The following is a 16,946-nucleotide window of genomic DNA, read 5'->3' as shown; positions in this document are numbered from 1 at the left end:
AGAGGGCGAATACGATGCGAGAGTGGGTCGAGAGAGCTTGAGAAAGAGATGAGGGACAAAGAGAGAGAGAGGTGCACATGAGTGGGAAAAGAAAAAGACAGGAGAGCAAGAAGGTCTGAAGAAAAATGAAAAGAGGAGAGAGCGGAGAGAGGATGAAGGAGCAGAAGATGGGAGAGCGGAGAGAGGATGAAGGAGGAGAAGATGAGAGAGAGAGAGAAAGATGAGAGGGAGACGGAGAGAGCGAGAATGTAGGGGCATGGGAGCGAGGGAGAAGAAAAAGAGAGAGAGCGAGGCAAGATTGAGAAGGAGAAGAGAGAGGAATGATGAGAGAGGGAGCATAGAGAAAGAGAGAGAAGGCAAGAGAGAGTGGGTCGAGAGCGAAGGAGAAAAAGACGAGAGGGAGAAGAGAGGCGCGAGAGCGCACAGGAAGGTAGAGAGAGGGAGAGAGAGAGAGCTAGAGGGAGGGAGGGATGGAGTAGAAGGGGAACGGAGAGGCACTCTATAGAGGGGTAGAGAGAGAAATACATAGAGTGATAGAGGGAGTGTGTGTGTGTGTGTGTGTGTGTGTGTGTGTGTGTGTGTTGCTGTTGCACTGATGGAGTCGTCATTCCTCGGCAGGGGATTTTGAGTGACAGCCCTCAAACTGCTGCAGCCTCGCAAATCATCTCTTAATCAGAGCAGCAGAAGAGGAGGGGTTACACACACACACACATACACACTTCCTCCCTTTGATCTCCCGCACTCGCTCAGAGTGTGCACCTTAGTGTGGGGGGTTTGCTGTGCACACACTCATGCCTAAACCTGCATATTCTTTCTCTCTCTCTCTCTCTCTCTCTCTCTCTCTCTCTCTCTCTCTCTCTCTCTCTCTCTCTAGCACCCTCTCAGGTGAGCGAGCTGCGAGCGGAGAAGATCGAGCAGCGCAGTGTGACCCTGGCCTGGAGGGAGTCCGGGAACCCCAACAGCAGCCGGACGGAGTACGAGATCAAATACTACGAGAAGGTACACACACCTTTTCACCTTCCTGAGGGCTCGACGCTACATATTAGAGCATTGCTGTGAAGATCATGATAAGGGCAGGAACATCACTGAGGTCCGGTTCTGATGCTGGACGATTTGGTTCTGGATCATCTCCATCACTCCAGAGAACGCCAGAGACTTCCTCCGCTCCACAGGCGGGGTGGCAGTCTGAAGCAGTGCACCCCCCCCGAAACGTGGTGTTGGTGCCTCTTAGTTTCCATGTATGCACAGGCAAGGAAAACAAGGAATTATGGGAGTATTCCTTCAGTAGGTGTTGCACCCAATGGCTCCTTGTAGGCCCAGAATGACCCACAGCGGGTATCCCAGGGCATTTTCTTACCTTGGGCCCAATGATAATACAGGCCTGGACGAGCAGGGTCATAGCCCAGGGCTGCATGATTGAAGGCAGGATAGCTGGGTGTGTCCTAGAGAGCAGGGGGTTAGTAAGGGGGGGGGGGGGGGTCTTCTGTTTCTTTTGTATTAATATTGAGCTGCAGCTTAAAAACAATGCCTCCTGTTGGCGCCACATTGCGTCATGTTGACCCAAATTCCACGACTCGGTTAGCCAGGCGTTAGCTTTGGTATTTATTTGGTGTGTAGAGAATGAAACAGACAGCACAAAAAGATCCTGCTCCGTCCCTGTAGAATCGAATAAATCTCCCACTAATAAATATTTGATGTGCCGTTCTGCTTTATTTCTCTCATAAAGGTTTGGTTCACGGTTTCGTACAGATCACAAGTCAAGAAAAACAAAACCCCACACACACACACACACCGGAGAGAAAGCAAACGAGCCCGAAAACAATGTAAAAGTTTGATCAGTTTAAGAAGAGATGAACTAAAACGCGAAGAAATGAAAAAAGAACAAGAGCCTGTAGAAGCGGGGGAGAGCCTGCAGGTTCTTGTCTGAGGTCTTTCTAGATTCTCCGTATCATGAAGATATGATGGGCCAGAAATGCCGCCATGCCGCGCTTTGCACCTCCATGTGGGATGAAGGATGCTTGCGGCGGTCGAGATTCTCTTTATTTTAACCAAACCATGGAAACCAGCTGCTCTTCAGCGCTAACACACAACACTGCGTATTTCAGCACCATATTTCAGTCCATATCTCTCTCTCTCTCTCCGCTCCGCCATCCCCTTAAGGGTGCCCATGCCATTTACTTCACCAGGGCCAGCTTCAGACCTCACCTGACGGGAGTGCGAGAACAGCCCCCAGGCCACCCTGCTCCTGTAGCTCCTCAGCACAGCTACCAGGGTTCAGTTGGCTTCAGCTTCCAAACAGGAGGCCGGGCCTGGGAGATGCCGGTGCTAGCGGGCTTCTGATGGGTTGGAAACGCTGCCTACTCTTCCTCTTCCTTTCTTCCTCCTAAAACGTCTGTCCCCTTTGTCTTTCCAGGAGCAGAAAGACCAGAGCTACTCCACGGTGAAGACTGCGGCCACCAAAATCAGCGTGAACAACCTTAAACCAGGCACCACCTACGTCTTCCTGATCCGGACATGTTCAAGCCCCGCCCCTTCTTCGCTCTCCTCTTCGCTGCTCTCTTCTGCCTCGTCCTCAACTTCCACCTCAGGGTCCTCCTCTTTGGCGGCGGCGGCGGCAGCTGCAGCTGCGGCGGCCGTTGCCCCCTCACCTTCTCCGCTGGACTACGGGGCCTACAGCACACCTCTTGAGCTGCAGACGCTTGGAGAGCGTGAGTGACCGAGCCACACGTTTCACTAATTCCTCACCACTCACTATACAAAACCATTTCTAGGGCTCTAGGACATCACAGAACCACAGCGCAGACAGAGTCCCTGTTCACACCTGGCTTTAATACTCCTCCTGGGTGGTCCTAGGTCCTCATAAGTGGGTGTGAACGGGGTACAGTGCAGTGCTTCTCCGGGACGCATCGTAATCCGTTTGCTCCAACCATGCCCTGACATCAAAGCCCCGCCTGCATCAATCTGCAGGGACGAGACGCATGCATGCATTTGCACATCTGTGTCAGCAATGGGTGCTACTTAAAGCAGCTGAATGCATTCATTAGAAGAGGTGTCCACAAACATTCGGCAATATATGTGACCGCGTATATAACACAACTACCCGACTAGCTTAGTGCCTTTTTTCTAGCTAATTCTGAAGCTTCGGGCTGCAGCTTTATGCTTACGGCTTTCAAGGACATGATACATGAAGGGGCGTCTTTAATTTGACGTGTCAAATCCAATTAACTTCCGTAATTAAATTTCCTTGGAATTTGAACTGAATGTGTTCATTTTAATAAAAGTGTGGCGTAATAGCAATTAATGCATTCATCTAGCCAAGAGGCCAGCGTGCACATTTGCAGACCTCTGCTCTGGACCTTCTATACATGCGCTGAAATGGACAACACACACACATAGGCACACACATGAGCAAATACACACACATTCACACAAACCGTGCCTCCTCATTTAACCTGGACAAATACCTAGCCGGTGCCGACCAGGACATTCTGACACTCCGGCACATACGCTTAAGACACACACACGCGCGCGCACGCGCAAATGTCAAAGTAAATATTTGCATGTGCACACGCACACTCAGACACAGTCTCTCTCTCTCACACATACACACACACACACACACACACACACTAGCAGTCGCATTAAAATGCAGAAATCTGTGGGGTTTTTAACTCATTTCTAAGTAATGATCAGGCCTGTCATGCTCTGCTGCTTTTAGAGAAGAGTAAACGGCTCGTGCCGCTCTGCATACTAACCATGACTTCTCTCTGTCCCTGCTGCGCGTGTGTGTGTGTGTGTGTGTGTATCTGTGCAGTGGCCTTGGCGTCCAGTGAGCAGAGTCCGGTGGTGATTATTGTGGTGGTGTCTGTAGCGGCTCTGATCATGCTGCTGTCTCTGGGAGTGGGGCTGCTGATCTGGAGAAGGTAGCTCATCCTGTTGCCTACTGTAGCTCACACACACACACACACACACGCTGAGCCTGTTTACACCTTTATATAATATCCAGATTGTAGATTTATCAAAAGCACGTCAATTTTATGCTTTCCGTTTATCTGGCCATTTCTCATCAAGGTGGGCTGGGATTGGTTTTAAGGACACACACACACACACCAGTGAAACACATACAGTGACTATGGGCAGCTGAGAGGGTGAAAGGCCTGGCTCAAGGGCCCAACACTGGCAGCTTGCCAAGCCCGGGTATCGAACCCTGCCAAAGCCCTGTCATCAATAGCCCGGAGCTCTAACCTCTGAGCCACCACTGCCCTGCTAAACTGTTGGTGGCCCTCGTATGACTACTAGGGGTAACCCTAACCCTACGCACCATCAGGCCCCTGCAACTTATCCAGAATGCAGCGGCACGGGTCGTCTTCAACGTTCCTAAAGTCAGCCATGTCTCTCTACTGCTGCGTTCTCTCTTCACTGGCTTCCTGTAGCTGCTGCCCAGGTCATCAGATTCAAACCCCTGACTCTGGCCTACAAAGCCAAGACTGGACCAGCCAGCCCCTCTGTACTTGATGGCAATGGTCAAAAGCCGATCCGCACCAAGAGCCCTTCCAGCTTCAAGTACGGCTCGGCTCGACCCGCCATCCTTTAAGATCCACGGAAGACGAGCGTCCAGACTTTTTTCTGTCCTGCACCGAAGTGGTGGAACGAGCTTCTCCTGGGTGTCCGAACAGCAGAGTCCAATGCTCGCTGTCTTCAAACCCAGACTGAAGACCCTCCTCTTCTGAGAGTACTTGGGTGAATAGCAGAGTGGTCACCTTACTGACTTGTTTAGTAGAGTCTTGAGTAAATAGCAAAGCACTTTTGTAAGTAAATGTAAATGTAGGGTGGACCAACTGCTCGTATGCTGTCGAAGGCTTTCCACATCAGGCCTCCATACTTCAACCCGACTTCCGCCCAACTAAGCCTATGGATGCTGGAGACCATTACCGACACTTGGTTCTCTTGGTCGTCACCGGAAACCAGCTCAGTACACTGTAGCTGTTCGCTTAACAGGCTTGGTCCCAGCTGTGTTTCTTTCTCTAGCAGTAGGTTGTATCCGTCAACAGTGGCACGTAAAGTCAGCCACCTTGACGTGATGTAGGCATCTCCACAAGCTTCACCGGAGAAGGATTCATCAGTTGGGATGAAGACAGATTTAGAGCAGTCCGTCTGGTACTCACGCTCACACTCATCTCTCATCCCTCAGGTGGATGTGTGATGCCTCGCTCCTCTTTGTGCATGGCGCGGTAGCGCATTCTCTTTTGTGACAGGCGGCGTAATAAGTCGCTCCGGCAGGACGCGTATGAAGGTGTGACATGTGCATATGTCATATTCGGGTTGGAACAGGACGCATCTCCCAGCGCGGAGGAAGAGGAGGTGTGAAAGTGGGAGGGAGGGATGAAGAAGAGATGTGCCGTGTTTTTTCCTGTCGTTGGGTCCAGATTTCACGCTGTAGCACGCAGTTATGGCCAGTAGAGCCGAAACACGGGCACCGAAACACTCCCACGCACTGGCAGATGCAGAGAAAAGCGTGTCCAACTAGATGGCCAAAAATATCCAGACATTGGCTCTTCCAGCGTTTTTGTTTTCCAAGGCAATTCCCAGTAAGTTTACCCCTTCTTTTCTCAAACAGCCTCTACTACTTTTCTAGGAGGGTTTACTCTAGATGCTGCTTGTATTCTTGCATGGACAGGAGCTTTAACGTGGTTACATGTCGGACGATTGGTCCTGGATCACAAATGCAGATCAAGCTCATCCTAAAGAAATCCTCAGTCCAGCCCACCTCAGATTTTTCGGAGGAGCCTCATCATTCCAGCTCTTTCCAAGGATGATCAGTAGAGCTTTAGCCCCTCAGCTCATCTCAGATATGTTCATTGGAGCTTCATCATTTTTAAAACTCATCTCAGATATGTTTAGTGGAACATGGGAGTAGGGAGCTACATCCATCCAACTTGCCTGGCAAGCCTCATCGCTCTTGGACATCCCAAAGGTGTCCAGTGGTGCTTTGTCACTCCATCTCAACCCTAGACTGTTCAGTGGAGCTTCATTTTTCCAAAGCATTACAAAGGTGATCAATAAAGCTTCATCACTAGAAATCATGTTTAGAAGAACTCATTTCATGTTTAGAAGAAATCATGTTTAGAAGAACTTCATCATTCAACTCCTCTCTAAGATGTTTGCTAGAGCTTCTTCACTCCAGCTCATTTCAGATGTGTTCAGAGGTGTTTCATCACTTCAGTTCATTCCAAATAGGTTTAATGGAACCTCATCACTCATCAACTCATGCCGGATGCGTTCAGCAGAGCTTCTTCACTGTGACCCCTCAAGTATCATCAATCTAGTACCCCTTAAATGTGTTCAGTGGAGCTTCCAGTTCATTCCTGAGTGTGTCGAATGGAACATTGTCACACCAACTCATCCCAAAAGTCTCATCACTTGACTCATCCCAGATCTGTCCTATGGACTTCATCACTCCCAGCTCATCTCTAATTTGTGCAATGGAGCTTGACCACTCTAATTCCTCTGATGCTCATCCCAAGTGTGTTCAGTTAAACCTTAGCACTCCAATTCATCCCAAGTGTGTTTAATTGAGCCGAAGCACTTCGACTCATCCCAAGTGTGTTCAGTTGAGCCTCAGCACTTCGACTCATCCCAAGTGTGTTCAATTGAGCCTTAGCACTCCGACTCATCCCAAGTGTGTTCAATTGAGCCTTAGCACTCTGACTCATCCCAAGTGTGTTCAGTTGAGCCTCAGCACTCCGACTCATCCCAAGTGTGTTCAATTGAGCCTTAGCACTCCGACTTATCCCAAGTGTGTTCACCGGAGTCTCATCACTCGACTCATCCCAGATCTGTCCTATGGACCTCATCACTCCCGACCCATCTCTGACTCATCCCAAGTGTGTTCAGTTGAGCCTTAGCACTCCAGCTCATCCCAAGTGTGTTCACTGGAGTCTCATCACTCGACTCATCCCAGATCTGTCCTATGGACCTCATCACTCCCGACCCATCTCTGACTCATCCCAAGTGTGTTCAGTTGAGCCTTAGCACTCCAGCTCATCCCAAGTGTGTTCAATTGAGCCTTAGCACTCTGACTCATCCCAAGTGTGTTTAATTGAGCCTTAGCACTATGACTCATGCCAAGTGTGTTTAATTGAGACTTAGCACTCTGACTTAGTGGAGCCTTATTACTACAACTTATCCCAGATGTGATCTTCATTTTCCAACCCTCTAGCTGGCCTGTAGTGTTGGGTAGGCTGACCTATAGTCTTTCTGTTAACATCCTACACTCTGAGACACAATTCAGATGTGATCTCATATAAAAGAGTCTTGCAACCTGCAGAATGTGAGCAGGCGTACACACACACACACACACACACACACACACACACACGCACACACACACACACATGAGATGAGGGATCTCCGTGCAGCGGTACTCCGAGCAGCTCCACATTAATCAGTGTGATGAGAATGGATTAGATGGAGGCAGTGTGAAATGGTTTTCATTCATTCTGCCTCCACACACAATACACAGCGGAGACTCCTACGCCGTCACTCACACACACACACACACACTCACGTACACACTCGCACAGACACATATAGCACATGCTTTCATGCATACACACTTACCACACGCCTGTTCAGTTCCAACGCCATCCTCTTAAACGTGGATTTATCGACCCTTCCCTAAAATCAGTCGCAGGTGATAAATGATGCATGTGAGAGGAGCTTATTAGAGCCGTGGGCATACATCAGGTGTGAAACTATATTGAGCAAACAGAGAAAAATAGCTGATACCTCAATTACAGCGAATTTAGATGCAGGCCCTCCTGTGTGTCCAATCCCACTAGAAATTTGGGCCGATACAAAGACAAACACACACAATTCAGATGGGTAAGAATCCAGAAACTTTCACTGCAGCCGTTCTAAGCCTGCATACCATGCACATACACGGAGATACAGGGCTTTCGTATAACAGCCAAAACCCACCTCAGTCCCCCGCTGGGAGAATCCATACAGTGGTTGATCACTCACTATGTTTATTTATCATTGCTGGACTGGTGGTGCACTGTTCTACTGTGCAGCAACACTTGCATAAAATAAGCTCCAACTTGCGTGTTGAAGGTGGTGGCAACTTTAGGCTCCTGCAGGTGGCGCTGCCCGAGGACAATCAGGCTATAAATACTCGAGGGGTGTGTGGCAGGACTCAGAGTTTGAGAAGAGTGCAGTACAGTGCGGTGAGCGTCTTGCTGAATGTGTGGAAATGGGTCGCAAAGCAGATACAGTTTATGATTGGCTGAAATTAGTGATTTGCATTTGGGTGTGGCCAAAGACCATAGTGTGAAGGACATAGCCGAATCTGCAGGTGTATGGAAGCATACGGTCATATGGGTCTACCACCAGCAGTGGCAGAAATCCCAGTCTACAGAACATCCTCATCAGAATTGTGGCTGAAAAATGACCCCAAGAGTTGGGAATGAGGTGGGTGGTGGTGATCATTACCATCATCATTACCTCAGAAACGCTCCTTTTGCAGAATGCCATCAAATCATCACAGCAGTGCAACTCTGTAGTTGCAAAAATCTAGTAGAAAGTAGAGGCCGTAACTCCAACAAAAGCAGAATTTATGTTTAATACCGTTGATCTAGGAAGAAACAATGAATCAATAAGCAGGTGTCCCAATACTTTTGTCCACAGTGTTTTTCTTTCCATTGCTTTTTACTATGCTGAGTTTTCCATTTCAGTTTGGAATGTAAGTAAGAAGTGATGGTTAACTGGAATGCTGGAGGTCCTGTTGAGGTTTGGAAGACCAATAAGACCGAACTGTCTGAGAGAACTGCTTGTTCAACAGACATCAACTTATCCCGGATCTGTTTTAGTAAAACCACACCATTCCAGCGCCATCAGAGCTTCATCATTCCAGCTTATCCCGAGTGCGTTCAATAGGACATTGTCACTCCAACTTATCCCAGGAATGCTGGAGATCATGTTGAGGTTTGGAAGACCAAGTCTGAGAGAACTGCTTGTAGGCTTTCTAGAAAGGCAAGTGAGAGTCCTTGTAAGAGGCCTTCAGGAAGATTGGTCAGAGATCCGGGTCCGAGCCGGGTCCGAGCCGACCTGAGGAGAACCCATCCTCCTCAGGTGGACACCGGATCATAACAGTATCCAGCAAAACAGCAGTTAAACTCCACTGAAGTGGCTGATCACTGACTTGTGGACTTGTGATGTGGATGGAAGTCCCTCAGGTCAGATCGGTTCATTCTGTGTGTTTTGTCTGGCTGATGTTATCATAGCCTGAGGTGTTTAGTCTGGTTTCTCTTTGCCAAAGTCTCCCACTCCTCACACACACACACACACACACACACATACACACACACACACACAGACACGCAGGCAGAAAGCAGTTAAAGTGATGGTGTTGGTGCCCCTCCTGCATGTCTGTCTGTTCTCGTGGCTTCGTGTCCAGGGCTAGCTGGCCTCCACTCGCCTTGTCTGGAGCCTGGAGGAGCCTGGAGGAGCCTGGTGGAATATGTGTCAGACGCTGCCTGTCAGAAAGCTACTTGTGATCACTCCGCCACAGCTCTACAGCACACTAACCACCAGCTTGTCAGAGCTGGGCTTCAGCAGCATTGTTTTGGATGGTTCTGGTTGTAAAAGAAGCAAACGCACACACATACTCGACCCCATACTAGTGAGTTCTGTGTGCTGTCCGCCCATCAACACCTTCTCATCATAGCATCACCACAGCCTCTGGCCTGGATGGAGATCTTTATTTTGGTGTCTATCTTTAAGAATTAACATACACGATATGGACAAAAGTATTGGGACACATACGGGAGCTTTTCTTACATCCCATTCTGAATATGGAGCTGGTCCCCTTTCGCTCTAAGCTCTACCAGCAGCAGCAGGTCTGGAGCTCTGCAGTTATTGAGTCAGTTGGAGGCTTTTCTGCACTCTGCTCATATGAGCTCAGCACTCGGCCCTGACCCCGCTCTGTAACTTTACGTGGTCTGACAGACACTAGGTGGACACTGAGCTGCTCTCTGTGAGCTGTTCCTCCTAAACGCTTCCACTGTTCAATAATAACACCACTCACAGCTGATGGAGGAAGATCTAGGGGGGAATATTGGGAATGGGTGGTTTCCTATTACATACAGAACCACGCTGGAGTTCATTGAGCTCTTTAGAACCTCCCATCCTTTCACTAATGTGTAGACTGCATGGCTAGAGGCTGGATGTTCTACACCTGTGGCAATGGCATTGAATAATGAGATACCTGAATTCAATGCTTAAGAGGTATTTCCCAATACTTTTTTAAGGATTAAAAAAAGAAAGTTTGCGGACACCTCAGCTTCCCACTGTGCTTTAGGCCAACAACAGTCCTGTCAAGCCCTAAAGCATGGCCGCTCAGCTCCAGCTCTCTCAAACACAGACTTGCCTATTAGAGACACATCATCTTTGTCTTTCCCCCGTTGTCTTTCATGATTAGAGATTACTCTGAGTTCCTTTTGCTTCTCGGTGCTTTAGAATGGTCTGCCTCTGCTCATGAGCTGTCTAACTAAACACCTGGCAAGTCTGACATTCAGACTCAATTTCTTCATTCCTTGCTTGTCCACATTGGTGTCCTCTCTTACAACGCCCTTCAAAAGTTTGGAAACGTCTTGGGATTTCCAGTCATTTTACAGACGACTAAGAGAAACGACTGTACCTGCAAAGTCTTTACAAAACTCTGCCTTGTTATGAACTTCAGGCTTTCCTGATTTGGTCCAAATTGAGCCCAAATATAGACCACATATAGCTCTGATATAGCAATGAGTCTTTCTGGACAGAATCACTGCCGTTCAAAACCTTCACCTATTATATTGACTTGTTGGAAAAGAGAGACTTGGCGACGGCTCTTGCAGCAGTGGAAGACCTCCGCTCAAATCAGCACGTCTAGAGAGGCATCTTTTTCAATGACCTTTCGATCTTTCATTTTTTAACTGAATATCAACACGTCTGGGAGAGCTGGTTGAATAGTATAGCTATATGTTTAGGTCTGTATAGCTATGCAGGTAAAACGGTGAGATCCAACCCAGGTCCCGACTGACCCTCTGAACCACACGTTCCAGTGGATTCCTGTCCGCACATCCGTATACAGTTAAAAAGACTGTAAAAACTGTATAATGTTAAAAAGGTAGAAAAGGTATAAAGTTAAAGACGTTTTGGTCTCCACATGAAAACACTGCTTTTGGTCACTGAAACTGGAAAGCGCTCTCCAAGGTGGAGAATTATTATTTTTTTTGTTGTGTGGAGGGGAAAATAAGCATATATTACATCTATATCTATATCACATCTACTCTCTCTCTCTCTCTCTCTCTCTATATATATATATATAGTTTTAAAAAAATCCTGACTTGCTTAGTACACTACATAGGGAGTGGTGTGTAATTTGGGATGAAACCTCCTTCTTCTTCTTCTTCTTCTTCTTCTTCTTATTGTTGTTATTATTATGTTTTCCTCTTCCTTCTTTGTGGTGTTTTGGTCTCTCTCTCTTGTGTTTTCGGAAACATGGAAACATTTTCATGTGTAGCACAGAGAACATGCCAAGGTTTAGTCCCAATTTACACACACATCCTCCCTACGTAGTGTACTACGCACTTTGTAAATCACTGAATCTAAACAGAGCTTAATAGAACCATATTTCCATTCATTCATCAGTGGAAATCTGAAATCTAGAGCGGTCTGTGTGGAGATTTTATGCTGCTGTTTTATGACTTATGTAGTTTTGTGATATTTGACCAAAAACCGTTACTACTACAAACTGACACTGACAGCATGTGCATTTTCATTTAGTTAAGCTAAGCGTTGCCAAAGCTTTGACATCCGCGACCTTTTCCATTCTCATACAGCTTAACCGATCTTGTTGAACTCCTCAGAGTGCTGGATTACAACAGAAAATAATGCAAACTCTACAGGTTCTTCAAGGACTCTATTGAGAACCTCCGCACCACTTGACACTTTAACCCCTCCCTCATCCTTTTTTTTATCCCTCTCTCTCCTTTGGTTCTTTCCTCCGAGTCTGTGCCAGTACAGAAAGAGTTGTTGGAAGAGATGAAAGAGAGTGGAGATTTACGGCCGCTCACTCCGTCTCCGGGAAGGGGTTCAATCTTTTTTAATGTCACCCCCATCCAGGAGAGAATATATGCATTCGCTTCTATTTTCCCTCGTATAGGAGGAGAGTTCCCTGCTTTTAAACCCCTCTCGAATGCTCCCTGTGGAGGTGTATTAGACGGCATCAAATCCTCTGAAGCGGTTTGCAGAAAAAAAGCGAGCCCATTTGTGAGTGGCTGACGTGGAGAGGCTAGAAGAGGAAGCAGCAGAAAGGGCCTCAGTCTGAGCTGGACCTTTCCCCTTCAGAAGGTTCAGCATTTTACTGAAGGAGATCAATAAGGCATGGCGAGGCCTTCGTTACGCTCAGTGTGCTCAAAGTTGGAGAACTACATATCTGAATAGCATTGATCATGCTGGTCATCAAGCTTGGTCAATAGCTTTGTCAGGTCGTCTATACTGGTAGACCAGCTTAACCATCAAACAGTCTGGTCGAGCTGGTCATACTGGTCAATCACCTTAGTCATGCTATTCAGTCAGCTTGGTCATACTGGTCTACCACCTTGTTCTACCCGTCATCCAGCTAGGTCATACTGGCGATACTGGTCAACCCTACTTTGTAGCTTTGTCATGCTGGTTGTCCACCCCTTTGCAACCCTACTACTGGTAGACCAGCTAAACCATCAAACCGTTTGGTCAAGCTGGTCATGCTGGTCAATCACCTTTGTAGCCATTCCTTCTGAGTACAAGCACGCAGTGGACCGCTGTTACGTCCCTCCAGGAGCATGGTGCAACATGGAATAGAAACATCTGGTCATACTGGTCATGCAGGTCAACAAGCATGGTGATACTGGTTGACTAGCTTGGTCAGGTTGTTCAGGCTGGAAGACCAGCTAAACCATCAAACAGTTTGGTCAAGCTGGCCACACTAGTCAACCACCTTGGTTGACTAACCATACTGCTCATGCTGGTCGACCATCTTGGTCATACTGGTTTGTACCTTCTGTTGATGAAGAGCTAAGCTTTTTGACCAGGTTGTTGACCAAGCTGTTTTTCCAGCAGCTCCTTCATGAATCTTTACTTTGCTTCTTTTTTGCAGACAGTGTGGCTACAGCAAGGCCAACCAGGAGGGGGACGAGGAACTCTACTTCCAGTGTGAGTACTTCACTACGCTGTATACCGCGCACTAGGCACTGGTGTGGATGTTTAGCTTTCTTCAGTATCAGCATTGAAAGAGCCCTTTTTAGGGATAATTGATGAGTGAGCCTGAGTGAGGGAGAGCCTTATGGTCATGTGTGATTGCTTTAATGGATACGATGTGAGCCATAGAGATGGTTAACAAAGACACTGTGGCTGATGACAGGCAGTGGGAGGCAGGGGAAAGAGACGAGGGACAGAATAAAGGATTAGCGTAGCATTACGTGGAACTGCGTTTCTGCTCAAGTCCATGTCCGTGCCTTAGAAACGCCCAGAGCGTTAGCTGGTGTTACACACGGCTATTAAGAGAGAATGGAAGCGAGATGGGATTACAGGGTTGGCGCTATGACGACACCTTATTGTCAGAGATGTTCACGAGTCACGAGTCGAGTCTCGAGTCCTTCCTTAGCAGACGTTGCTTGTTTCGTTAGGGCGAGCAGATTTTGCTTTTGGAGAAAGAGGATGCTGGAGAGGCGTCGACAGGCGTCCACCGTGGTCAGGATGTTGTGACTGGGGAGGGCTTTGCAAAGTTTACTTCGATCAGCCGTAACATTAGCACCCCCTGCTGTTGCCTCGAGGCATGGACCTCACAAGACCTCTGAAGGTGTCTTGTGGTATCTGGAACACCAAGACTAACCTTAGCTAGTCGCCCAGGTGCTCGTTCAGTCTCTCGTCACTTCCAGACTTGACTACTGCAGCTCTCTTCTGGCTGGTCTCCCTCTGCTCACCATCAGGCCCCTGCAGCTTATCCAGAACACAGCGGCACGGGTCGTCTTCAACGTCCCTAAATTCAGCCATGTCTCTCCACTGCTGCGTTCTCTCTTCACTGGCTTCCTGTAGCTGCTGTGGAAGACGAGCGTCCAGGCTTTTTTCTGTCCTGCACCGAAGTGGTGGAACGAACTTCCCCTGGGTGTCCTGGGTGTACTTGGGCGAATAGCAAAGTACTATGGTCACCTTTTTGACTTGTGCTTAGTTGAGTCTAAAGCTTAGAGGTATCTTTCAACTATTAGTCTATTCTAACTAGCTGAGGTTTTTCTTGGGTAAATAGCAAAGCACTTTTGTAAGTCGCTCTGGATAAGAGCATCTGCTAAAGGTAAAGGTGCACATAATTGTCACTGTACAGTGTACAGCGAAATGTGTCCTCCGCATTTAACCCATCTGGTAGTGAACACACACACATGTTAGGGGCAGTGAGTACACACACACACCCAGAGCGGTGGGCAGCCAACTCCAGCGCCCAGGCAGCAGCGAGGGTAAAGGGCCTTGCTCAAGGGCCCAACAGTGGCAGCTTGCCGAGCCCGGGAATCGAACCCACAACCCTGTTAACGATATCCCGGCGCTCTAACCGCTGAGCCACCACTGCCTTAAATGTAAAATGTAAATGTCTAAATAGTGACATTATTAGAGACAGAACTACAGTACCTGAAGGATCCTGCCAACTTTTCCGGCTCTCACCTCGCCTTCCCTAACTCTTCATTGTCAAACTTCTCCACAACCAGGAAACTATTGGGTCACACAAATCGAGAAAGTTACAAATCAACATCAGGTTCGGCTCCAGGTTCCAAAAATCCAAAACCTAAGAATGTTACACTGATTTACAGCAATTCCCGGACACCACTCGAACTCTGCACTCTAAAGAAGTAAACTGGCCGTCAGCTGTAGGACATCAGCATAATTTTAGTGAATAACGTTAAAATCCAACATACGTTACGACTAAACTACAGTACCTGGAAGATCCTGGCCGTCATATTGTCTTCCTAGACAGCTCTGTGATTGGTCCCCCTGAACAGGATAAACCTCCATCCAAAGCTGCCGAACCCTGAATGAAGATGGAAACCTCTGGGTCACGTAAACCAAACAAATTACATCAGAAAATCTGATATTTTTTTTATATATGAGAAACTATAGAATCAGATTCATAAACAGAAATTATTATAATAATATAATAAGAATGATATATTTTCTGTATATTGTTCTTATAATCATGAAATTAATAATTATATACTCTGTTTAATCTGAAAAGACGTGATGCACAGATTATTGTAGCCTACATAATATATCAATAAGTATACGCTTCAACAAGGTGTCTTGAGTACGAGCTATTCCCATATTAAATATTTCCAAAGATCACCAAACGATGATATTTCATATGGGATATTAAAGATGTAGGAATATTGTAGTGAAGGGAGAAAAGCCTTAGGTAGGAAACAGCTGTTTGACACTGCTTACTTTATCCCTAGTTTGTTTCCTTATGTGTGTGTGTGTGTGTGTGTGTGTGTGTGTGTGTGTGTGTGTGGACTCTCTGGATTTTGGTTGAATAATGAGCATCTGAGCAGGGCAGTCATGCAGCTGAGGAATTAAATCTGCGGAAGCAATGGGCATGGACACAAACACACACACACACACAAACACCCTCTCACACACACACACTAAGCTATTTTTAGTTGAGAAGGGGTGTGTGCCGCGTGTGTACAATACAGCAGCTGACAGAACTCAGACACAGGATGTCTGCTGTGAACTCACATGGCAAAACACATAGCGTGTGTAGACGCACACACATACACACACACACACACACACTGCATTTGTGTTGACAAACAGCCCCTCATACACAAGAGCAGACTCAAGCTCACACAGACACAAACACACAAACACACAGCGCCCAATATTAATATTAATATGAAAAGCGACCAATCAGCTGCCGGCTTGTCTTTCTGTATTATAGGCTATGATACAGTAGAGCTTGCTCTCTGTCTGTATGTATATATATACACACACACACACACACACACACACACACACACACTGCACTTTATAACCCACACTCTGTTCTACTGTCTCTCTCTCTGTCTCTCTCTCCTCTCGCTCTGTTGCATGCATACATATATCTCTATCTCTGTCTACCCCGTCTGTCTCTCTCTCTCTCTCTGTCCCATTTGCTCACTCTCTTACTCTCTCTTGCACTCTGTCTGTCTATCTCCCTCTCTCTCTCTCTCTCTCTCTCTCTCTCTCTCTCTCTCTCTCTCTCTCACTTTCTTTTCTCTTATTTCTTCCTCATGTATTCTCTCTCACAAACATGTGTACCCTCTGGGCTACAGTAGCTCTGCGTGCTTTGAGCCCCCCCCCCCCTCTCTCTCTCTCTCTCTCTGCTCTTTATTTGAGAGATTTGCTCGTCCATCTGTTCGGCGACTCTCCTTCAGAAACAGTGCTCTCGCGTGTCCGGGGCTTCGTGCTGCTGAAGCATATTTTTGGGTGACCTAGAAACACACTCGCAGGGATCAGCCTGAAGACCTCGCTATTAGATCACTCATTACAAGGCTCACTACTTAGTGTGTGTGTGTGTGTGTGTGTGTGTGTGTGTTGGGAGGGGGGGCTTTTAGAAATGAAGGAAATGCTAGTGTTTGAACAGTGTTTCCACCATCTGTCGTCATGTTTGTGTTAAGGTTATGATGCAATTGAGAGAGAGAGAGAGAGAGTGTGTGTGTGTGTGTGTGTGTGTGTGTGTGTTTCTTATAGATCTAAAGCCATCAGTAGAACATCTGTATGTACAGTAGGCTGACCACTGACTGTAGTTTAACTAAGCCTCTTTCTCCACCAGCTGCAGATGATCAGAACATGGTTGGAGAGGATTATTCTGGAGGAGTCTGAGGTCTTATTTAAACCTCAGA

The 16,946-nt window shown here is 47.3% G+C and overlaps 2 protein-coding genes across 2 annotated transcripts in view; one reads left to right on the top strand and one right to left on the bottom strand.

Annotated features, from left to right (window-relative positions):
• Positions 1-14,904, bottom strand: part of rps15a (ribosomal protein S15a) — a 336,047-nt gene extending 321,143 nt beyond the window's left edge. The window contains exon 1 of the mRNA XM_072693351.1: positions 14,900-14,904. The gene's annotated coding sequence lies outside the window, so the exon portion shown is untranslated. The remainder of the gene's footprint in view (positions 1-14,899) is intronic.
• Positions 1-16,946, top strand: part of LOC140573784 (ephrin type-A receptor 7-like) — a 173,925-nt gene that overhangs the window by 135,797 nt on the left and 21,182 nt on the right. The window contains exons 6-9 of the mRNA XM_072693346.1: positions 875-999; positions 2,414-2,708; positions 3,815-3,923; positions 13,181-13,236. Of these exons, the coding sequence (XP_072549447.1) occupies positions 875-999; positions 2,414-2,708; positions 3,815-3,923; positions 13,181-13,236 (585 nt within the window). The remainder of the gene's footprint in view (positions 1-874; positions 1,000-2,413; positions 2,709-3,814; positions 3,924-13,180; positions 13,237-16,946) is intronic.

The sequence above is a fragment of the Salminus brasiliensis genome, chromosome 12 (assembly GCF_030463535.1).
Source record: "Salminus brasiliensis chromosome 12, fSalBra1.hap2, whole genome shotgun sequence".
Taxonomy (NCBI): domain Eukaryota; kingdom Metazoa; phylum Chordata; class Actinopteri; order Characiformes; family Bryconidae; genus Salminus; species Salminus brasiliensis.
This window is presented reverse-complemented; position numbering and strand designations above follow the sequence as displayed.